Source organism: Squalius cephalus (assembly GCF_949319135.1).
Source record: "Squalius cephalus genome assembly, chromosome: 16".
NCBI lineage: Eukaryota > Metazoa > Chordata > Actinopteri > Cypriniformes > Leuciscidae > Squalius > Squalius cephalus.
The window spans coordinates 32,299,119-32,324,617 of record NC_137137.1 but is presented as its reverse complement, the minus strand read 5'-3'; the positions used below and the strand labels follow the sequence as shown (position 1 = coordinate 32,324,617).

Below are 25,499 nucleotides of genomic sequence, written 5' to 3'. Positions count from 1 at the left end.
GGCTTGGTAACATGCCACTATTTAATATCCTGGAAAGGAAGCATGTCGATTAATGACTATAAATCATAAAGCAGCTGTATAGTTTTCTCCCTGTGTGATTATTGCGGAATACTCACTTGATACCTCACAGTAAACAGCTTCTCTGGTGACTGGTGCAAAATGTTTTCGGCATCTGTTCTGCTCAATGCAAAATGCCAAGAGGAAATTGGAACCTCATTGTGATGAACTTATGGTCAGTTGTGTATCTGTAATATGAATTCATCAATTATAATGTGAAATATTTCTGGCTCACTGACACTGAGGTCAAGTGAGGCTGTGCTTATTTAAGTTAGTTACTTTGAATGCTGTCATATTGGTTGAAAATATAAAGGTTGAAACTGTTCTCTATTTTTCCGTAAATGTCAGATTGGGAACCAGTTAAAAAATAAAAATGGTTGCACTTTATTTTTCAGTACGTGCACTTGCGTGTACCAAAGAAAGTACTGGTAATATAATGGGGTAGGTTTAGGGGTAGGTTTAGAGTTAGTACCTAGTTATTACCCAGTTATTGAAATTATTATAATAAGTACATAGTATGTCCATGTGCAACAGGACTGTAAAATATAGTGCTACCAATAAAAAAAAAAAAATGCATTAATTATAGTATTGGTTAAAACAATGGTTGGACTATGTGCAACAAATGTGCCTATTTACCCCATATTATGCCTGCTATTGGGGCATGTTGTCACAAAAGGCCAATTAAAATATTTTTCCCAAAGCAATGTGGGTGCAAATGTATAATAGCTTTTTGCTATTCCAGGTGTATAATTCACTTTTAAAAGCAATCCAACCTTGAAAAGTGTTTACTTATTTAAACTATGGCTACTCGCCCTCTTTTTAAGCTTCTATTTGTGTCTAAATTAGACTAGACTAGCTCATCTTCTTGTCTCTTCCTTCATTCTTTTCTGCAGTGTTTTGGTGGGGAAAGTTGATCCCTCCCTGGCCCCCTGTTCCTGTCAGGATTAAGAGCCTGTTAGACACATGCGAAGCAGGAAATACCTTAACTAGACCCTACTGAGGTCACCATGGATACCATCCCAAAAACCTGCTGCTACAGGCCTCTCGCTCGCTCTCCTTTATTAGCAGAGTTAATGGTTGTGATGGGCGGAGTTACCACAGCAGAACTAGTCAAGAGGAAACCTGGGTTACGTTTACTATTAAAAACGTGTCAGGGGAAAAAAGCATACCAGTTTCTCCAAAGTGGTTTCTTTTCACAAAATGTGCGCTGAATGCTTTTTCACAACCGCACACATTTGGCAGACTTTTCAGAAGAAATTCTTTTGTAATTTTCTTACTTATACTTTGCAATTACTTTTTACCAAAAGTGGCTCAATGGGATGTAGGCCACGCATTGTTTCTTTAGATTTACTCACATTTCAAAACAATAGTGTAAATGTCGTCTTCTGCAAGGTGGCAGGATTTCATGGAAATTTGACCTTTTTTTGAACAATCATCAAGTCCTGGTGCATCTTTTACAGGAAACCAGTTGGTGTAATTCAAATCCCTCAGCGCAAGTCAAATGCATTATTGAACAGAAATGAATCCAATTAGCATTAGAATACAAAGCAGTCACCATTTGTTTTGTAAATGTGAAAATCTCACCTCATCTTACCGTTAGTATAGAGTCCCAATTAGCATATGGTGTCAGAATGTGCTCTTTGACAACTCAGTCTATTCTTTTAAAGAGGAACCCCAACAGGGATAATCTCCTAGTGCTCTGCTCCACAAGAAGCACTTCCCCTTTAAGAGTGCACAGCCAATTGCTTGAAAGGTGCAGATGAATGAATGACATGTTGATGGACAATGAATCTGCATAATTATATTTAGTCCCCCCCCCCCCCCCCCCCCCGCCACTGATCGCCTGGAGCAACGGGTCGGCTCAGGTGGCGGTATCCGAGGCAATGCCCCCGACCTTGCATCCCATAATCAAATTTGAGCTCTATCTCAGAATTGGCCTGACAATTGGCCCTTGACTAATTCCAACTCAGATTTGATTTAGCAGTGACTGAGCCGGTATCTTTGATAGACGTTAGAAGGTGTTTCTGCTCGTCTATAGGATGCCAATTGCAACAATGTTCGAGGGTTTGACACGCACAAATCTTTTTAAGAAAGAAGTTTCTTTAGATAAATTCTGAGACATTTGTTAAAATTCTTAAAGTCCCCTTGTAGTCAATAATCTTATCCCTCAGAACTCATCTTTGATCACCAAGCAATAGTGTTAACTTATGAATTTGCACATGGTTTGTCTTAAAGCATATTAAAAGCATCACACATTCATATAAACAACATTAAAAGCTTGATTTTTCACCACAGGGGGACTTTAAGTTCTCAAATGTTTTCTTAACTTTTTCCTCGCCATTAACGGAAAGACTGCTTTCCTTGTTTTCACTGTTATAAGCTAGGGGGCGCTATTACACATCTTCTGAAAAAGTAGAAGACGTGAAAAAGAAGCAGAAACAAGCGATATAATTTGTTAGCAGATGCATATGTAAAATAATGCAATCATCAACATTAAACAGCATATAAATCAGAACTGCTTAATGTTACTCTATGAAATGCCGACCCAGGACGAGCTTTAGGACTGTGAAGCTTTAGGGATGTTGATGGACTCGGTCTACTCCATCTGTGTTTTGAACATCGATCTGAATCCGATCTGGATGTAGTCTGTGACAAAAACAACAAAAAAAATTTTTCGAACCAATAGTGAAACCAATAAAAATATTGTTTAACCATAAGTTTAACCATCATAGAGTGAAAGTTTATCATTCAGACATGTTTTGTCTTGCCAATTTACATAATCAAGCGAATTTAAACGCGAAAGAGGCGACGAAAATTGGGACTTGCGCTCGAACGGAGAGAGAGAGAGAGAGAGAGAGAGAGAGAGGGGCGAGTTTGTGGGTGAGTTTGTCAGCGTTCGAACACCGAATTTATTCCTCTTTCGCGTTTTCTTGCGCTTGAACGGACATACACACACACACACAAAATGATGTCAAAATATTGCATCCATTTGTACTCCATCTTTCCTATTTGACTTGTTTTTGTAGGGGTTTTTTTTCTTCAGAATTTCAAATTCAGCAAAAAGACACGTAACTTATTATGGCCGATCATTGTTCACATTATCAATCATTGGTGTCACTTCAGAGTACTCGTGCACATCCCTAGTAATAGTGATGCAAATTATGTGTGGCTAGTTTTATGTTGTAATGCTTAATATTTGAAACAACCCAACATCTTACCTTTTGTAGTTTCAAGACGTTGGAGTTAGATTTAACTAAGTCGGAGGTTATCCTAATGGTCGCCAGTTTGGTGGTTTTACCTAATGGTTGGATAGGAACTTTAGCATTCGATACGATGATTTTTTTTTAAGTACATTCTTTTCAGGAATTCGAATTATATTACAACTTAACATAACTCATTATTTTCATCTTGTTCTTAGCGGTACCCCTGGTTGATCCCACGCCGTACACTCTGTATCCGGGGGACAAACTGGAGCTGAGCTGTAAAGGCAAAGAGGAGACACAGGAAGTGACCTGGACTAAGGACCATTTTCCACTGGTTGACGGAGAGCACACGCGTCTGCGCAGCGACCAGATGGAGATCGAAACAGTAGAGCCGGCCGACTCTGGTCTGTATGCTTGCTTTGCTCAGGGACCCAACAGCAACCATACAGATTACTTCAATGTCAACGTTACAGGTGAGAAACCAATTGAATTCAAAATTGCTGATAGGTTGACATTTGTATTGTTCACAAACACAGCAAAAACATAACCTGGTTTTCTGTTCTTGGTCAGATGGATTGATATCCTCAGAAGATGATGATGAAGATGAGTCTTCCTCAGAGGAGGCCAAGCTATCAAATGACCAGAAGCTGCTTCGTGAGTCACCGTTGCTCTCTTAGTCAAACTCTCTGTGCTCGAAACTCTGACTCAAAGATATGCAGATGTCAATGCGAATCAATATTGTTAGGATTGTCCTTCAAAGCAGGAATTATAACAGGAAATTATGCACATTTTTGTTTTATAAACCACAGCCGTCTTATGGAATGTGCCGAGCTTTAGTTTATTAGACTGTAAGTCTTCATGTCTTTTGATGGATTAGCCTTTGAGTCCCAAGGGCACTATCAAGCCAGTCAAAAGGAGCGAAACCATCCACCAACACCCAAATCTTGCACACTTTGATCTGAGGTCACCTTAGTACAATCACTCTCCTGGAACGTGCTCTTATCGTTGCTTTGGATTCGTGTTCTACGATGGTCATCCTCCTGATAATGTTCACATTGTAGTTTCATAGCAATATCCTCAGTCTTATTTTTTTGTACTTTCTATCGGTTCCTCAGCAATGGCTCCTGTTTGGGCTCACCCTGATAAGATGGAGAAGAAGCTCCACGCGGTTCCCGCCAGCAAAACTGTCAAGTTCCGTTGCCAGGCCAACGGTAACCCTACACCAACTCTCAAGTGGCTCAAGAACGGCAAAGAGTTTAAGAGAGACCAGCGAATAGGAGGCTTCAAGGTGACGCAACATCCCAATTCTATCTCAGAGATGCTTTCAAAATATCTATGTCTTAATCTTAAAGTCCCCCTGTGGTGAAAATCAAGCTTTTAATGTTGTTTATATGTCTATGTGTTGTTTTTTAATATGCTTTAAGACAAACCATGTGTAAATTCATAACTCAACACCATTGCTGAGTATTTTCTCCTTAAAACTGCAGTGAACCAAAGACAGTCTCAAAAACATGGTTTGAATGGTTCGCTGGTTTTTCTGACGTCACAAACTGGTTCCCAACTTCATTTTTGCTAGCCAGCTGCTGTGATTTGGAGGTTAAAAGGGCACCTCCTCCTCAACAGATTTGTCTTCCAGACACCTCACTGTTGCATGACAGAGGTTGAATAACCGTGCCTGGAGGCAGACATTGGAGCCGTGGGTTTCTGGTGGAGGCGGCCTACTATTGCTTGGCTCCTTATTTTACATAACTCGTTGTGCTCAGACAGATGAGAATAAACTCCAGGATAAACCAGCTCTGTCCTTGTACTCATTTAACCATGTTGATCAGGAATGTCAACAAACCCAAAGTAACGTTTAAATTGATTTCTTAGCAACGTGTCATTAGGAGAACTGCTTTGAGTGAGTTTTGGCCACAGCGCACTTGTTAGAAAATCAAAATGAGAATCAGTAGAAAATGACAGGTTATTTTAATTTGTGGGTTTAAATATTTCTCTAAAAAATACTACACATCAAAATGACTTTTTTTTTTTATTCCATTCCTCTCCCTTCTACATGACATTATAGTGGTGTTCTCCGCAGTTCTCTGCTCGTGTCATTGTGGACCTGTAGCGTCTGTGTTTCTCATCAAGGTGTTTTCCAGCTGGGAGATATTAGTCCTCTTCCTCTCCCTCACCGCATACACACTTTACCATCTGGAGTGTGTTTGAGGCCACTGCAATGCATACACACATGCACGCACACACAGCAACATGTGCATTGACATGGTTTTATACAGACATTTGAGTATACTAAGAAATATGCTTTCTTTTGTGTGTGTGTGTGTGTGTGTGTGTGTGTGGAGACAGACTCACTACCATATCATAGTGATAGTAATGTGTGCATAAATGCATCCAAACGTGTGTTTGAGCTCCAGGAGTGTGAAGGACTTCCGTTGAGGGGCCCTGCTGCAGTTTTTGGTAGTAACCTCCCCCCTGCACTCTTCCCAGTCTCTCGTGGTTTCTTTTGTTTAACAAGAGTCTGGCACAATTGTTCATTTACATTAAGTGTTTGTGAAAAGGAAGTCAGACAGACTGAGTGCAGCAGCTCACATCTGGGGTTCTGTAGGCCTATAACCTCTTATTAATTTTGCCCAACCTAAAGCTCTTTTCATCAAGCTGTTGCTGCAGAGAACACATGCTCTCTTTGCTGGATTTTTATAGGTTTAGTTCACCCTAAAATAATTTGCTCACCTTTATATGACATTCATATTTCAATGTGGAACACAAAATGAGGACAAAATAGCAATATTTAGTACCGTAACATTAGACTTGTGCACTTCTGATGATAACTTTGTGTCAAACAGACAAATAGTACATCATTCACAAATAGCAAAAATGTTGTCAATCTCTGCCATACAATATAATATACACCAAACACAAAAATATATTTGAAAAAAAAAATGTATTTATTAAAATCGCCACTGATCTGTGGAGGTCCATGTTGCTTAGCAGATGTATGTTGTTTAATAGACTGAAGTTTGATGTTTGCTGGCGGTTTATAGAGCTCTTGGCTTGAGAAGAGCTCTGTGTTCGTGGACAGGGATCGGCCCGTTTCCCACTCTTCGCCATGGAACAAGCTGTTCTCCACGGCTCTGTTCTTGTGCCTGACTGATGTTAAACTGACCTGACGGGGATTTGCTGCCAGCTCGCTCTGTTAAACTTCCTCAGCCTTTCATAGAAATGATCTTAAAAGACAAGCAGCCCTCTAATGCATTTAGCAGTTTTCTGCTTTTAGATGTTGAGCTGCAAGAAGATTTTGTCTATAGAAGTCTTTAATTGAAGAGTTTTGGATCAGATTCACTTCTGTGCCTCCGTACAGGCAATTTTGCAAAGGCAGGGCTATTTACATTAAGTGAAAATGGCAGTATTTTCTTTGCAATAAGTGTAAATTGTAGTTAGATACTATTATAGTATTTATTAAATAAATGCCACCTTATTGGGACAATAAAGCCCTCTCTATCCCCTAACCCTAAACACTTTATTATTAACCGTTAGGCACTTTTCACATATTTTCTTCATATTTATTGACAATAAAAGCCTTTTCAATCTGATATGCAGTTGGAAAAGGGAGAAGAACGAGTTTGTGGAAAAAAGGCGGATTCGAACTCTGCAACGCACTTTACTCTCTACACTAGTACTGATAACAGGCCACAGGCGTTTTTTGTCATTTTGTCTGTCCCAACCAGACATTGGTGGGTGGAGTTAGTGTAAATAGCCTCTGGACTTAGTGTAAACCGACACTATTTTTCTAAATAGATCATACATTATGTGGTAAATTTGATTGCATACACAGAATCTGTACACTTTTTTTATATTTTTCATGTTACTGCACAGGTTCGGGAGCACATGTGGACCATCATAATGGAGTCGGTGGTACCGTCAGACAAAGGCAACTACACCTGCCTGGTGGAAAACAATTACGGCAGCATCAATCACACCTACCAGCTGGACGTAGTCGGTCAGTCTTGTTTCTTGTTCCTCTACATTTTAAAAGTTAGGTTGATGTAAATGTCCTCTTCACCCAAGCCCAACTTTTTTGTTATTCTTTGTTTGTGGGCAAATTTGTGTTGATCTTCCCTTCCCCACCAGCTCAGTTGCAGTGATTTATTGCGAACCCTTTTGATTAAATCGATTTACGTTTTTAGCTAGCACAGGCAAATGATCCCCAAGGGAGGGTCGCTGAAGCACTGCAATGTTTACTTGAGTCAATCAGATGCAAATGGGTGTTGTTCACCATGCAGCTAATGCTTTGGCGCAGCACCACTAATGGTTACCATTACTTCCCTGAAATGAACCGAAGTAACGGCTGGCTTTACATTTTCCGTGCGAGTGTCTGTGTGTACGTGCTTGTCAAGGACAGGCACGTGTACTCTGTTGATGGTGTGTGTTAAATGATCCATTGCAAATATAAAGTGTTTACGTGATGCAGTGGATGAGTTAGAGACGTGGTTAGTTGCTCAAGATGAGATCAGTGTATTTGGAATAAAGTAATTCAAACACTGATTGGCTGACATGGACTTGATTGATGCCTTCATTAAGTAGCAAATAAATCAGTGCTGCTGTGACATCATTTGCACCCTACATACACATTCATGAGAAGACACCATTTGAATTTGTCTCACACACACACACAACACTCACACATCTACGGCATCAAGTCCACTTGAGAAGTTCCTACTTATGAGTTCAGAGGATGTAACTGCGATGTGAGTTCATGTGCGATTTGTATCAAAATAAAAAACAAAATACGTTTTTCTTTTATGTTTGTTTGTAGATTTATAGACTTGCTGCGTTTTGTTCAGAAGGCCTGAGAGATGGGCTGTGGCTTAAAATAACATTTCCACTCATTTCCACCAAATTACAGCAATTATAATGATATTTTAGTCTGCATGTTAAATTGGCTGCTCCCTGTAAGCTCTGTCTGTGATATTAGCATCTAATGAACACGGGGCCCAACGCTCAACTTTCCCAGTCATTAAAATTTTTACTTTCCCCGCCAAAATTTTCACTGGCCCACCACAAAGTAGTAAATAATTAAAATAAAAAAAAGTTAGGCCTATTTATTGTTTTCGTTGTTTTTTGACCCATAACCTTAATAAATAATTTTGTGGCACCAAAAACTGCTAACTCTTATTACTAACTATCTATCTATCTATATATATAAATATCTACAGTGAGGAAAATAAGTATTTGAACACCCTGCTATTTTGCAAGTTCTCCCACTTAGAAATCATGGAGGGGTCTGAAATTGTCATCGTAGGTGCATGTCCACTGTGAGAGACGTAATCTAAAAAAAAAAATCCAGAAATCACAATGTATGATTTTTTAACTATTTATTTGTATGATACATCTGCAAATAAGTATTTGAACACCTGAGAAAATCAATGTTAAAGGGGTGATGAACTGAGAAATCAAAGTTTCCTTGAGCTTTTGACATATAAGAGATCATCATACTATAATAATATCCTGTAAGTTTCAGAACTGAAAACTACCTTGTTAGTCCAATAAAAGCTTTTATAGACATCAGGCTCAGCAAACGACTCGTTTTTCAAAGTGGGGAACTATGACGTCAAAGAGGATAAAACACCGCCTCCACAAAAGAAGATCAACGCCTACTTCAACACGGCCTGTTTAGCCCCGCCCACCAATTCGCCCAAACATGCTAAATAACATAGGACGACATGATGATTGCTTACCGGATCGAGCTACTTCCAAGCAATAAACATGCTGTTTACTAAATATTGTGCGTGCCTGTTTGTGGAAGAAGACAGTCTGCATAAGCTTCCTTCGGATTCCAGCATGGTTAAACTTTATTAAATCAGTCAATCACAATTTCCCGACACGGATCTGCCAGCAACATGTAAGTAACCATGTGTACTCTAATGCCTGATCTGCGATCAGTGATTTCGGTGTAATTATTCAAGTTCAGATATCTTTCTCTTAAAATCGTTCAATACTGTTTATGCATCAGTGACTAAACGATCAACTTCACATAATTTCTCGTAGTATTATGAAAATAATCTTTTTTAAACTGTTATTAAATTATATAGCCTACAGAAAGCGATCAAAGAACGATCCCTTTCGCACAAGCTGTCAATCAAACAGCACAGCGCGAGCCGCGAGAGCTTATCTGGACACTTACCAAACTCGTGATGACATAATGACACTGTTACACTACACAACGAAGCTCTTACTGTGTACTCACATCGTGTTTGCATTGTGATTTGGTGTAAGCATTTGTGAGAGTGCAAAAATTGCGTTTCAATGATAAGATCTTTATTCACGCGATCAACAGACTGTCTGTCATCTGCTCAGTGCTCATCATGCTGCAACCTTTCATGTGATGGAATAGATTTAAATATAATGCTTTAAACGATACTTTTCACGATTTGTTCATCTCGATAGCTGTAATAGTAAAAACGTAGTAAAAGTTTTCGAGAGAGTTCATGTAATACTAGCTATTTCATTGCAAGCATGTCAGCCAATCACAGCAGTGGGCGTTTGCACTGCAGTCTCACAGCAGACACGCCCCTTAAAACGGAGCGTTCAAATCTGAGGCAGAAATCAGGCTTGGAAAAATGGCTTTTATTTATAAATTATGACAATTTTTTATGTAAAAATCATACTAACATTATAAGGGCACCCCAGGCAACATTATAAAATAATAAAACAATCCAGTTCATGACCCCTTTAATATTTGGTACAGTAGCCTTTGTTTGCAATTACAGAGGTCAAACGTTTCCTGTAGTTTTTCACCAGGTTTGCACACACTGCAGGAGGGATTTTGGCCCACTCCTCCACACAGATCTTCTCTAGATCAGTCAGGTTTCTGGGCTGTCGCTGAGAAACACGGAGTTTGAGCTCCCTCCAAAGATTCTCTATTGGGTTTAGGTCTGGAGACTGGCTAGGCCACGCCAGAACCTTGATATGCTTCTTACAGAGCCACTCCTTGGTTATCCTGGCTGTGTGCTTCGGGTCATTGTCATGTTGGAAGACCCAACCTCGACCCATCTTCAATGCTCTAACTGAGGGAAGGAGGTTGTTCCCCAAAATCTCGCAATACATGGCCCCGGTCATCCTCTCCTTAATACAGTGCAGTCGCCCTGTCCCATGTGCAGAAAAACACCCCCAAAGCATGATGCTACCACCCCCATGCTTCACAGTAGGGATGGTGTTCTTGGGATGGTACTCATCATTCTTCTTCCTCCAAACACGTTTAGTGGAATTATGACCAAAAAGTTCTATTTTGGTCTCATCTGACCACACGACTTTCTCCCATGACTCCTCTGGATCATCCAAATGGTCACTGGCAAACTTAAGACGGGCCTTGACATGTGCTGGTTTATAAGCAGGGGAACCTTCCGTGCCATGCATGATTTCAAACCATGACGTCTTAGTGTATTACCAACAGTAACCTTGGAAACGGTGGTCCCAGCTCTTTTCAGGTCATTGACCAGCTCCTCCCGTGTAGTTCTGGGCTGATTTCTCACCTTTCTTAGGATCATTGAGACCCCACGAGGTGAGATCTTGCATGGAGCCCCAGTCCGAGGGAGATTGACAGTCATGTTTAGCTTCTTCCATTTTCTAATGATTGCTCCAACAGTGGACCTTTTTTCACCAAGCTGCTTGGCAATTTCCCCGTAGCCCTTTCCAGCCTTGTGGAGGTGTACAATTTTGTCTCTAGTGTCTTTGGACAGCTCTTTGGTCTTGGCCATGTTAGTAGTTGGATTCTTACTGATTGTATGGGGTGGACAGGTGTCTTTATGCAGCTAACGACCTCAAACAGGTGCATCTAATTTAGGATAATAAATGGAGTGGAGGTGGACATTTTAAAGGCAGACTAACAGGTCTTTGAGGGTCAGAATTCTAGCTGATAGACAGGTGTTCAAATACTTATTTGCAGCTGTATCATACAAATAAATAGTTAAAAAATCATATATTGTGATTTCTGGATTTTTTTTTTAGATTATGTCTCTCAAAGTGGACATGCACCTACAATGACAATTGACCTTTCGCCGGCCCCTCCCCCAAAACGGCCATTGTCCAATCACACATCATAGCAACCGTTACTATGTGAGCAGGTCCGACAAACATTAGCAAGATGGTGAAGCGTGCGCCCACGGCGTTTGTAAATCGGACACTAGATACCCCGAGAGATTGTCTGGAGGAGTTGTGTTCTTTCCATTCCCAAAGCCGAAAACACAAACAGTGTGGACGGCCCCACTCCCAGTTAAATGTGTCGAACATTACAAAGCATAAATACGTCTGCTGGCTGTGGTATCGATGGCTACTTAGTTTTTTTTGTTTTGTTTTTGTGATCTGAAAAACTATCCTATCTGTAACTCAAAAAACATAATATTGTCTGAACCGCGATTTTTATGATCCGTTGCCCCACTAATAAATATTATGGTCTCAACCGCGATTTTTGTGATCCGTTGCCCCCCTAATAAATATTATGGTAAGTGCATTATGAAAGACAATCAAGGAAAGTTATTTAGATGCAAATTAAGGCTATGTCTGGTTAAACAGTTATTGTGTGATTTCGTTTATTGTGCTTTGTCAACTTGAAGCATGAATTTAAGAAAGAAAATCATTTTTGGAAGAAAATGCACCACATACTTTTGTCAATGATATAGGCCTAAGTTATAGCTAAAAGATTGTAAAAGCTTTCAGTTCACCCTGCCTAATTGTAGTTGAAAAGTCAAATTAAGCTTGATTAATGATATAGTGACTGATCAAATAAACTACAGCATCGGGAATATAACTCCCATGTGTTTTGCAGCATTTAAAATTTTAGTCATTGTGTTATGCGAAAAAACACATAAGAAATTATTGCTGACAGCACTTTTATTTTCAGAGAGTTTTTTCTTTCACACAAAAACACAACAGTAAGTGTCTTTCAATGCTTTTAAACACTTGATTCCTCGTTCTTTGTCATATCACAAATGATGTGTGAACACCGGTAAGCATTAGCCTCGATAGAGACGTAGATAGTAGTCGTGTCTCCTTCATTGCGTATTTTTATATTTTGAATATATCCCTCCACTGCACTCTGTAACCCCTTTTGCCTCGATCTGGAGGATATCGCGGAGGTATTGCTCCAAAAATGGTCACTGACACGCACGGATATACCTCTTTCCATCATGGCAATCTGTCGCGCTGGTCGTGTTTGACCATTTGTTTGTCGGACGTAGCAACAGTAACTAAGGGGGGCGGGGCTCGGCGAAAGGTCAATTTCAGACCCCTCCATGATTTCCAAGTGGGAGAACGTGCAAAATAGCAGGGTGTTCAAATACTTATTTTTCTCACTGTATATATATATATATATATATATATGTATATGTATATGTGTGTGTGTTAAAGACAAGCAAACGGTCAGCAATAAAATAAGAACAAATAATCAAATTACGAGCAATATCACAAATACAATAGAATGAACATACAAATGAAATAAACACTGCTTTTCATGAAGTCTAACAGTAATTTTCAGGTAGAGAAAATGAATAATCAAATGTAAAATAGAATAGTCTTCTCTGTATAAATTAAATATAGAAAAGTTGCAAAAGTTAAGAGCAGTGAGTGATTCTTTTTATTTGTCCTTGTTGTTTGATTAACATTAAAACAAAGACAGCTGCAGGTTCATCAAGCATAGCGTTAGTTCTGGCAGGTCACGTTAGTCAAGCTCGCATCAGCTGACCCTCACCTGATCCACATCAACCTATAGGAATATGACGCCGATCACCGTATACATGTATAAGCTCCTTCAGTATTATCAGCAGCGATCGCGTTTCTCAGGAGCGAATTACCCTCCTCCATCCCCAGCTCCTCCTCTTGCCCACTCAGGATTTGGCATTCTGATTCCCCTTGAATCAGAGTAATTCTCGATTATGTTGTACTTTAAAATCTTGAATTAAATATATTTGCAAACTTTCATGTTGGTTCTGTTCCGTTTACCCTGAGGGGGGTTATTGCTGCTCTCCCTGCTCTTATCCATGCTACGCTGCATGGATGCGCAGGGAGTTATTGCCCAGAGCGGAACCATACCGCCAATCCAAACTGTATGCTTATTGTCAATCGTATTTGACGGTAGTGGTCCTGACAGAAATTAAGGTTCTGTCACTTAAAGAGCTGCACGGATCCAAGATACTGACACACATGCATTTTATTTCTCAACTGTTTGTGTCACTTAAGATATAACAGACTACATTTACTAGGATATTCACCGAGACTGGAATTTTCCAATGTAATTCTGTGTGAATGTATCCGTTCAAGCGCAAGAAGACGTGAATGAGAGCTCCATTCAGCATTCGCTCGCTTCTTCTAAATCAAAAATTTAGATCTCTTTCGCGTCTTCTTGCACTTGAATATTTAAATTGACAAGTCTTAAAAACACATGCAAATGATAAACTTTCATGAATGTAGCACTGGCCTGATCGGGTAAGTGTCAGCTGTGTCAACTGTCCCGAGCGACATTTACGTTGACCCCGGGCCATCGAGCAGTCCTTATTGTCGAGCCCTGTTAAAGATCCCATTTGCCGTAATACAGATTCACATTTTGATTTCTTTAAGAGGGGAAAAGAATTTCAAAAAATTGTTAATCAGGCTTATTTCAACCTCACTGACATAAATGTGTGTGTGTGTGATACAGAGCGCTCACCGCACAGGCCGATCCTCCAGGCCGGGTTGCCTGCTAACCGTACCGCAGTGGTGGGAAGTGACGTGGAGTTTGAGTGTAAAGTCTTCAGTGATCCTCAACCACACATCCAGTGGCTGAAGCACATCGAAGTGAACGGCAGCAGAGTCGGCCCTGACGGACTGCCGTACGTTCGAATCTTGAAGGTAAAATCCATTTCCTCTTACTAGTCAAGCTCCTAATGTTTGGTCAAACACCAAGGTATTTTGTCCATTTGATTTGTCAATATTAATAATGTGGTGACGCCTCAAAGTTTACAATATTTAATCAAGAGTCAAATAATTTAACTCTTTCCCTGCCAGTGTTTTAAAGTTGCCAGCCGGCGCCAGCTTTTAGATCATTTTCACAAAACTTTAATGGCCGCTGGAATATTTTGTTGTATGAATATCTGAACATAAAATAAGAGAAAAAAAAAGAGAGAAAAAAAAATATTCTAGCTATATGCATTTTTTTTTTATCAACACTTGTATGTGGGTAAGTTTCATTAAAAAAAAACATTTTGAACAAAAAGCTGAGATATTCATGTTGTTTTTTTCAAAAACTACAACGTGCATAAGCAATGGTTTTATCGCTTGTTTCTGCTCCTTTTTTGCTTGTGTTTTGATCTGGGGGATTCTGTACTTTTTCAGAATTGAATAATTAGTCTAATAATCTAATAATTAGTCATCTAATATTTGTTTTTATTTAAATTTGAGCTATATTTTGGTTTCAGTTAACAATAGCAACACTACCCTAAATTTTGTTGAAAAAAAAAAAGTGTTGTTAGAATCTGACAGTTTAAGTCTATGGAATAAACATAAACCAAATTCCTCATAAACTTACACGGTAAGTGTGTATGTATATATATGTGTCCCTGTGGTAATTGATTCTGCCACTGATACAGTTGACAGCGTTTTAGTTGTAACCTGGAACTTTCCTTTAAATATCAGAAATCAGTCTTGTCTAAAGTTCTTTACTTTTTCTGTTGCTGTTAAAAGTGTGTGTCTTTCACCATATTACTTCACCTCTATGGACGGAGCACCTCAGCAAATGGAGCAGGACTAACAGCTTTTGGGAAAAAATATGAGCCACATTCTTGGCAGGCTGTCATAATCCATTTCACAAGAGCTGTAATGGCAGGTGTTGTCCTTCAGTGACCGCTGGGATCACAGTGACCTTAATGTTTGACTGTGCTTGACCTCTGACATATGTTTGACCTCCGCAGCACTCTGGGGTCAACAGCTCGAACACACAGGTCTTGACGCTGTACAACGTGACAGAAGAAGAAAGTGGGGAGTATATATGTAAAGTGGCCAATTATATAGGCCAAGCCAACCAATCAGCATGGCTCACCGTCGTTAAACACTCGCAAGGTAACGCACGCCCCCTGCTACAGAGACACATCAGTGCAGAAAGAGGCAGAAGTAGATGTTAGACGGAGGTAGAGACAGCGGTTATCGGGCTCTTAGGTGACCGTAACACATCTTCCCACTTCGTCGTTCTTTTTTGTTTTCTGCGGTGCCCCTTGTGGTGCCGCAAATGACGCCATGGAAAATCCCAGCAGAGCAACTGGAAGTATTTTGGCTTGTGTTTACACTGGACGTTTCCTTCTCTCCATCTCCGTGCAGCACTTTGCCCTCCTAATAAGGGTGTTTTTCATGCCCTCTGAAGATTACTTGCACTTCAAAAGCATTTCAGTGGCACCTTGAGAATGTGCTCGTCTAAATTCCTTCACCTCGCTCGAAGGGCTTTTTCTTTACCTGCTATTTTTCTCTTCAGTTATTGCTTTGTTTCCATGACTATTAAATTCTGCAGTCTCTCTTTCTTCCTCATAAATACCACTGGCATTTCACAGTTTTAGATGTCACAGCTAAAATTAAAATGATATTTAACATGCTCTCCTTTTATTTTAAACTCTACATGTAAATATAAGTCTCATAATTAAATATAAGGCATATAGCCTTGATGTATTTATAAAGTTTAAGTATATACTTGAAAAGCTTAATGAGGTAATTCATCTGTGACTATTGGGTTTCAAACTTTTGGTTGAATACTGCTAATAAATAATGTGTAGTAAACAGCCGCTATAACAGCTTGTGTTTTTATCAAGAATAACAATGACATTAGTCATTTTACTTATTGTATTAATAATAATTGTAAATGGTAATAAATAATTATAATAAGTGCAGTTGTAACAATTGTTTTATCAAATCGATTTGAGAAATTGTACTAATAACTTGCATGTTTTTTTGTGATTAATCGCGATTAATCATGTTAGGTACGATTAATATGCGAGCATAAAACCTTAATTGGGAAAGCTGTGCTTTGCGGACTTAGTGTAGCCTTTTAAACAGTCCCCAGCTTGTATTTTTTTTATCATTTCCAGCCTACAGGACTCACTGGCCACTTCTGTAGATGGCTAAATGTTCTTAATAGTGCTGTTCAATAGGTATTATAGCATCGCCTGAAGCAAAGTGCCTTCGACATCCTTACTCGCACATATTTCTCACGCATTCTTTGACTAGCCTTTCTAATCTCCCAGTCTAAATGCCACTGCTTCCTTTTCTGAATGCGTGCATATGTGAGAGCCATTGTGTTCAGTCTCTGCTGGGTAATGTTCCATGTGGCCCATCTTGTGCATGTGGAGATGGAGGCGGGTGGATGTCGCCCTCGTCTTCAGGTGTTGGGTCTGTAGCGGGTGGAGCCGCGTGCTCCGTGCTCCGTTCTCCAGCTAACCACCAATCTGCCAGCAGGGTCATCGAAGGATCCACTTCCGATCATGGAGCTGTCCTGCTTTCCTTAAGGACGGTGAAGGGTGTTTCTCCAGCACCCTTCTCTTACTCCATGATGTCAAATCTTTACCGTTCTTCATCCAAAAACTCTCTCTCTCTCATCTGGTGGGTTTTCCTGGAGCTCTCCGGCTTCATCCTGTGGTTCTTTTCTCTAGACGGCAGGCGTCAACACTACGGATAAGGAGATGGAGGTACTGCAGATCAGGAATGTGTCTTTAGAGGATTCTGGAGAGTACACCTGCTTGGCTGGGAACTCTATCGGCCACTCCCATCACTCTGCATGGTTGACTGTCTATAAAGGTATCTGTGGTTCTTGTGGTGCTCTTTTTGGTTGATGTTTCTCCCTGTCTAAAGCCCAAAGTATATTTTGTTGTTTACATGTAGACATTCTGTGCGTGTGATGCAACTTTATTCGTCAGCGTAGTGCGGGCGTACTGAAGTCAGATTTTTCTAACCGCACATACAATGTAAGTTCAGCTTGAACATGTGCATTGAGGATTTTTGCTCTAGTTAGTTTGTCCACAAGGCGGCAACACTGGCCCAGGCCTCTGTTTCACCGCTGAAGTGGAACGACAACAAACTAATGGAGATGCAACAACGTTAAATGTCTTCATACCCGTTCACAGTTTAAACGAGTGCAAAGACGTTTTTAGAGAAGCACCGAACGAGGATGATACTTTCTATTGCACACGCTATCAAATGGAGTGTACTTTGAAAGGCTGTTTACATACGCCAAGCGTTTGCTTCAAAACTGAAGAATACTTTGGGCTTAACAGTGGCAGTTCACACTGTGGGTTGAATTTGGTCACATCACTGCAGTAGTTTCCATAAAAATCTTCTGTTGAAATGGACTTTATAGCTTTTATTTTTGAGGTCCAAGAAACCTCAAAATACCACCACCATTTTTCGCACAAAGTGGACATTCACTTTTCATAAATATGACTATAGTGCAGACACTTTTAATATAGTATAGACAGTTTGACTGTCTAATATAGTGCAGTTATTAAGATTTGGGTGCAATTTGACAAAAAATCAATAAAATAAATAAACCATTTTTGGTATTTTGTAAGAGAATTTTAACGTGAATGTCATCAATATTTCTTTAAGCTATTAAAATAGCCTCAATGTCTCTAAGCAGAACATGAGTGTTAAGACATTGTCAGTGCTAGTAAACACTAGCTCTTTAATTTACTTCCATTACAAGCAATACAGTGGTTTTATAGCAAATAACAATTCTTTGTGAACCGCACCATTCTTCAACCCCTGTGTGTCTGCTTTGTGGTTTTGTTATTCATCTGGGTGTTGACTGACACTTGAAATGTCAGTTGAAGCATGTCAAAATGACATGTTTGTTGTCCTTCTTTATAAAAGTGGAATCAAGCCAAGCCAAACCTCCCACTGTCTCTGACCACAATTGAATTTAAAGGTGCACATAAGCATATATTTACTCGAAGACAGGAACATCATTTTAGAAAAATCTTTTACACTAATATTAGTTGAAGGCTCGTAATAGTGGCCTTATGTAAGCTGATTAATTGTAGTCGGTCGGCTCATGGGGGCGTCATGTTGAGATCACATGACCAGCCAAATACTACTCACTTTTTCTCGGGAACGCCATGTTATTTATTCACTTCTGTAATTATTTGTGGCTGACTGCGAAATAAATAATGGCATTGCAAAGAAATTCACTAAATTCACTTTATTTTGCATTACGTGTTCTTAGTGTATTTACACAAGAAAGTACTAAGTAATACAAAAAGTGAACTACTTAAAATGGGTTAAGTTAAGTTTAGGTTTAGTGTTAAGTTTAGGGTTAGTACCTAGTTATAGTTAAGTACATAGGACATGCATGTAAAACAGGAATGTAAAATAAAATGCTTCAAAGGAGGAGTGGGCAATCTTCCCAAAATTTCATACCACGATCTTATAACAATCAATCATGATCCACGATCTAAATCACAATTTTCCCAATTTTGAGATGTACTATCGAGAATATCCAGACTGAAACAATCCTATGGACTTATTGCCTTAACACAATATTGCATTAAACAATCAGTTGTCAAAATAGTCATTAAACCTGGAGTTAAACTCTAAAACACTGCATAATCTTCACTGTATGAATTAAATATACATTGATTCTTATTTAAGCACTAGTTATTCAGTCAAGAGCAGTGAGTGCTTTAGTCTGTCTTCTGTTTAACATTAAGACAGACAGCAGCAGTTATTAGCATTAGGCTTTAAGACTGAATGCACAGATCTAATATAATGACACGCATCCGATTTCTATTTCTTTCTCAACTGTTTATTCACTTTAAACTGACTGTCTTTATGTAAATACTCACCAATACGGACATTTTGACCTATTTTTGTGTATATTTGACCATTTAGGCACACACCTGAAACCCTAATTATACTTTGCTCGTCCGTGTTCTGCTCTCGCAGCGTGCACAGAAAGCGTGTGGGGATCCGTCTCTTTAAAAATAAAGCATGTCCCGCAGTAGACTGCATTTTATGACAGTCACGTTACATGATTTGATTGATTTGGACGTTAAGTTTAGGCTTTTAAGCACACTTGTGCATGCGCATGCGGCACAATGATCATTTTATCTTGATTATCATGTTTTCATAAGTGTTGGAAGCCAAAACCGAAACTACAATTCTATTCATCGCACAGCCCTACTGCTGTTTATTTTTTCAAATGCGTCACCACGCATGAAAGACACATGATATAATTTGTCCAGTCAGAACAGCCATCTAGTTGGCAGTCATTGCTGTATTGTAACATTATTATGAGAACATAAAAGATCACAATCTCTGCGATTCACTTGAAAAGTAGATCATCACGAATGATTTAAAGTCGTCGGATCGCCCACCCCTACCACAAAGAAAACTATTGATTTTGCTCACAATGTCGCATCCCTGCTACTAGGTATCGCTATACGTGTAAATACCGACCAGTGCACCATAAATGTTTCCTAATTTAAAGATGTTTTGCGAACTTGTTTAACTGCAAAATAAATGATGTAATGTATAACAAATAACAACTGAGAACAGATGGGACACTGTGGCTAGTGGTTTGGCAAAGCTTTGTTTCCATTTTACTCTTTTATATTATAAAATCCTTTTCCTAGTTTTTCAAGATTAACCTGTTTCCAATTAACATTTCTGTGTGCCTGAACACTGGACAAGCATCCCAAAGAGCATGGTTTTACGCATAAGCACTATGCTGACATCATTTCCTCTTTGGCTCGGGTTTGATAAATACCTCACCTAGAAGGTGAATCTATTCGCGGTTTAAATAGATTCGATTTATCAAGATGCTTGCCAGTCAAAGTCTTAAACACATTCAACATGGAGAATAAGATTTAATTCTGGATGTTGAATGTTGATCTTCTTGCATTTGCATGTTGCAGTCAGCAAACTGTGGACCTTACTCTTATCATAAACCATTATGTAAATATAACAACTCAAGAGCATTTGAGCTTCATGTTCACGCTACAATATATTTGATTGTTCATTAAGTTATTAAAAGAGAAGGCAAAGAGAAGTGATCTGTCAATGAGATGCATTTGCATGTGCATTGTTGTGTGAAATGTATACATGATACAATAACATCTTTTGTGTGCATGAACTGTGTGAAAGAAACTCTGTATAAAGAACCAGAGCCTTGGGGCAGACAAACGCCAACCAAATAGCATAGGAAATATCTGTATCAGCCAGACTTCTCATGTAATTTTACCCCATAACCCAGCTCTCCATTTATACTTTGCTGAAATGCATACCCGCTCAGATTTTGTCTACCCACCCAGATAAGCCATTCCTCTCAATTTACATTTGTATTTGTGTTGCAAATTTAATGTCTCATATGAGTTTACATAAGGCAGTTTTTTGGCCTAATCTCGTAGCGAGGGCTGCCAAGTATCATGAGCAGTGGTTTCCTTCTCCTGCTAGTCACATAAGCAGAAGAATGTGCCATGAAACCTGATCCATGAAAGAAGTAATTATGATGCTACAATAGGAGTTTGTGTTCATTGCAATTCACCATTCACTTGAACAACGACATCTCCATTTAGAGGATTTTAGTTTTGTGCATGTGCGTGTGTGTGCATCAGTGTGTTTGTGGTTTTAAAAATGTACATTAAAAAAGGTCTCCTGCTAATATGATATTTCAAGCTTCTTAAACAGGCAGATAACTCTAACTTTGGCAGGAATGTATACAATATTGAGTCATTGTGCGAAATATTCTCTCCCACTGACCTTTTGCTAAGCCCCACTCCAGCTTGCGTAATGTTGCCGTATTAAAACAACATGTAATAAACACAAAGAAAGTCTGAATCGAGAGATTTTAACTCAAAATGATGTAAACCAGGAATTGTGAGAAATAAAGTCAATTCAGAGAAAAGAGGCAGAATTACAAGATACAAACTTGCAATTCAGAGAAAGTCTGAATTGCGAAATGATATAAACTTGGAATTGTGAGAAATAAAGGCAGAATAAATTAAATTCTGAGAAAAACGGCAGAATTAAGAGATATTAAGTTGGGAGAGAGATGTTAACTCAAAATAGTAAGGTATAAACACAATTATGAATTGTGAGATTTAAAAAGTCCCTGTTTTAAATCTGTGATGGAAATGGTCTTCCATAATTATTTAATGAATTTACTTAATATTAATTACTTTGGAGCCAATGTAGGTGTTTTACTGATGGGTTACATGTTCATTTGGGAATGAGGGAATATTAATAAATAAATAAATAAAAACCTTGTGCCACTATTATAAGAGCGCCACCAACAACTTTTTACAGTGTCTTGGGATATTTTATGTAAAATTCCATTTAAAGCTTTTCGAACACATTGGTTTCTGATAACATGGCGGATGGCAACATTAAGGCGGGACTTAGCAAAGGGTCAGTTGCAGTGATTGTCAAACATTCAAGCTCTGCTGGTACAGGCTGATTTGTCATTCTTAGCACACAAAGGTAAATAAACACATCATCCCTTTAGCGTTCAGCAAGCTCATTCCCTTCCCTTCTGCCACCTTGCATTGCTCCCTTCTTTCATAATCTAGCCATTCCCCCGACTCAACTGCCAAACCAGACCTACCTGGAGGTGCTGATCTACTGCGTGGGCTTCTTTCTCATCTGTGTGATGGTGGTGACCGCCGTGCTGGCCAAAATGCACAGCTCCACCAAGAAAAGTGACTTCAACAGCCAGCTGGCGGTTCACAAGCTGGCCAAGAGCATCCCTCTGCGCAGACAGGTAACAGAAAGTAGATAGGGGGTTTGATCTCTTTACCACTAAACATAGAAACATCATATTTCAGCAGTTTCTTATGTTAATGTTGGGGTGTTGTAGTATTTAGTTTGATAGTGGGGATATTTAACTATAATAGTGTTAAAGACGACCTGTTATGCTTTTTTCCATGTTCATCTTTCTTTAGTGTGTAATGTTACTGTTTGAGCATGAAAAAGCTCTGCAAAGTTCCAGTTCTTCTCTATATCAGTGTCAGTGTTTCTGAACTCCCTGAAACGCCTCCATTGTAGTCTTGAGTTTCTTCCGGGAACGAACACGTCATAATATTCCTCATTTAAAGGAATTCATACGCAGAATAAAGGGGCGGGGCCTGGTTAAGTGAGTTAGTAGTGTGTTAAACTGGTGGTTATGGAAAGTGGCGGGACATTTCTTGAACACACTCGAAGCGCTCGACCAATCACAACACACGGATCCAGACGACCAATCAGAGCACAGCGTGCTTTTCAGAAGGAGGGCTTCATGGAGACAGGAACTAAACAGAGCGTTACTGACAGACTGGGAAGAGAGGCGCTGCAATAATGAAGAATATGTGAAAAATGAATTCAAAAAAGTGTTTTTTGAACATTCAAGCATGAAAACCTATTCTAGCAGAGCCCAAAAACAAAATCAAAACTTTGTAAAAGGGTATAATATTGCCTCTTTCATTTAAAGCATTTGTTTTCATGTAAAAACAAGATTATTTTGTAAATGAAGACTTAATTTCTCTGTTCCTTAGGGTGCAGTTGCATTTGTGAAATTTTATGGGCAAAAAAGGTCTGTCAATAGTCTAGCGATGTCTGAAGCGCGTTCAAACCAAGCAGCGCCCAACTTACGCCCGTCGAGAAAACTGCATAGGAAATCTTTCACCCTCATGAAATTCCTAATCATGTGGATTAGGAATCAACAAGTCCGTTTCAAACCAAGCAGCTGCGAATCCGCCTGACCAGCATGGGGAAATATTTCGCCCTCACGCAAAATTTTGGATTGCGTTCATTCTTATTGAATTGACTTTATTTGGCCCACAAAAAATCGTGACAATGACAAATATGACCCCAACTTTACGAAGCTATCATATTGTTTAAAATAATATAATGCCTAATTTAAACTCAAGGTTTCTTGCAGGATTCCAATGTAAAACTTCTTTTCTCATTTCTCCAACTATTTTCTTTTTGAGCTCATTTTTGATTTCCGTTTTGATCTGATTTCGTTGATGATTGTTGTATAATATCAGTGCATCTCTCTGCATCGGTGTCTATAGATGCCCCCTGACCAAGTAACTCGCATACACCCATATGAGCGCACAAGACCACAGTCTTTATATGTGTATTTGTGTTGCTGTGTTGTGTGGAGAGTAATTTGTAAGTATTTCCGTGCAGGTGTCAGTGGACTCCAGCTCATCTATGCACTCTGGTGGGATGCTGGTCCGGCCCTCGCGTTTATCCTCCAGTGGCTCTCCTATGCTCTCAGGGGTCTCTGAGTACGAACTGCCCCAGGACCCACGCTGGGAGGTACACAGAGACAGGTAACACACACATAGTACTCATTCACTAACTAAAGATGCATATGTGCTAGAGCTGCACGATTAATCGCAATGAAACCGCACGTGATTTGGCAAAGGCTGTGATTATTTTTTGCACAGTTTGTCAGTGCAGAACGGCTGATCGGTACACACACACACACACACACACACACACACACACACACACACACACACACACACACACGTGCACACACACACCACATATCCATCTGAACACCAGAGGGCGTCTCACACACACACATGCAAAATATGCCCCGCCGCAGAAGTACAATAACACACGTCCTTTCAGGAAACCCCTATCACTGTAGCTGAATAAACAGAAGATTGAAACACTTTAAACATGACTAATAAACACACGACTGCCTTATTCTGTGTAAGAAGCAACATCATCTCACAGAAGGATGAGCTCAGCTGTCGTTATGAAGTGAGTTTGGAGTAAAAGCATGTTATTAAATGTCTTTTGTTGGACAAGAGGTTCATAAACGCTTTTCATTTTTTGAAAGATGTTTGATGCGTGTTGCTTTTTCAAATGCACATTATAAGCGACTCAAACTCGCAGTGCTTTCAGACAGAGCAGCGTTTACAGAGCCGTACATCAGTGACAAGCTGCGCATAACAAATAATCCCAGCCTTTGCAATTTCACAATTGCGATAAACCGAAATCAGTTTAAGTGCGATTTCATGTAAATTGCGAAAAATCGTGCAGCCCTAATATACACATAAAAATGGCCTGGCAAAGTGTGCAGTGTCAGTGATTGATATTGTGTGTGTGTGTGTGTGTGTGTGTTAGGCTGGTTCTTGGGAAGCCGCTTGGAGAGGGATGCTTTGGGCAGGTGATGATGGCCGAGGCTATGGGGATGGATAAAGACAAACCCAGTCGTGTCACCAAAGTGGCTGTCAAGATGCTCAAATGTAAGTGTTTTCTGCCACCGTTGTTAGCTGACACGTGTGTGTGTGTGTGTGTGAGGTGTAAAAAGGGAAATATGCCAGCAAACTCTGTCTGGAATTCAGTATCTCATGAGGAATCTGATGGTCCACTGAGCTTTCGTCTGTATTCCACCTTCGCCCTGAAGCATGTTATTTGAGCTCTGGTGTCACATACCGTACCACAGCAGTTTGTTTATTCTGATTCAGGGTCTGTCTGTTTCCTGTCCTCTCCTCGCGAGCCAATGCCCGGAAACGTTGGCAAACATCGGCAACACAAGAGTGTGTGCTGACGTGTCCTGCATCAGTGTTATTTTAGTTTTATTTATGTACATAGCATTTATTAATATTTTAATTTGTTTTTATTTTTATATTTTCAGTTTTCATTGTTCATTGTCATTTCAGTTCTACTTTCTGAGTATGAATTAAAAAATTAAAAGTATGCAGTAAAAGACAACAATATACAAGCACTGTAAGGTTTTGCCACAAACTCTGACTGGCTTCTCCCCTGTATGATTTCACATGAGTCTCTTCAGACCTTACTGTACATGATTTATGAGCTTCTAAAACTTTTGACCTCTTAACTGAGCTCCTTTCCACAAATAAAAATATTATAAATAAAAATGAATAACAGTTTTCTCTTAGTCTTAGTAACTGGGAGCCTTAGCAAGCATTGAGCGTGACCACTGTACAGTAGGCTAATTCACAAATGAATGACTCTTATGAACCGGTTCTGTGGATGAATTGGTGAGACAAACTCCCAGACTCGTTATCCATTTGATTTATTCAATGTATTAACATTTGACTCACTTACTGAACTGTAATGCATTATACATAGACAGTATTACTCAGCAGCATTATAAATGGTAAAAAAAACACTAATTGAATTAACCTGCTAAACAAAAATAATCAATGTTTCTGAACTTGTACACAGTTCATCAATACACATTATTCTATAGTGGCATAGCCTAATTTTTTACTA

General features: G+C 39.4%; 1 protein-coding gene across 4 annotated transcripts in view; it reads left to right on the top strand.

Annotated features, from left to right (window-relative positions):
- The window catches only part of fgfr1a (fibroblast growth factor receptor 1a), a 180,584-nt gene that overhangs the window by 149,025 nt on the left and 6,060 nt on the right, over positions 1-25,499 (top strand). For 2 of the 4 annotated variants that reach the window (XM_079896191.1, XM_079896193.1), the window contains exons 3-11: positions 3,476-3,733; positions 3,831-3,914; positions 4,376-4,548; positions 7,134-7,257; positions 13,948-14,138; positions 15,197-15,344; positions 21,830-22,020; positions 23,430-23,575; positions 24,384-24,505. In XM_079896191.1, the coding sequence (XP_079752317.1) occupies positions 3,476-3,733; positions 3,831-3,914; positions 4,376-4,548; positions 7,134-7,257; positions 13,948-14,138; positions 15,197-15,344; positions 21,830-22,020; positions 23,430-23,575; positions 24,384-24,505 (1,437 nt within the window). Of the gene's footprint in view, positions 1-3,475; positions 3,734-3,830; positions 3,915-4,375; positions 4,549-7,133; positions 7,258-13,947; positions 14,139-15,196; positions 15,345-16,918; positions 17,064-21,829; positions 22,021-23,429; positions 23,576-24,383; positions 24,506-25,499 lie in introns of all 4 variants that reach the window. The other 2 variants (XM_079896192.1, XM_079896194.1) reach the window with 1 other exon arrangement.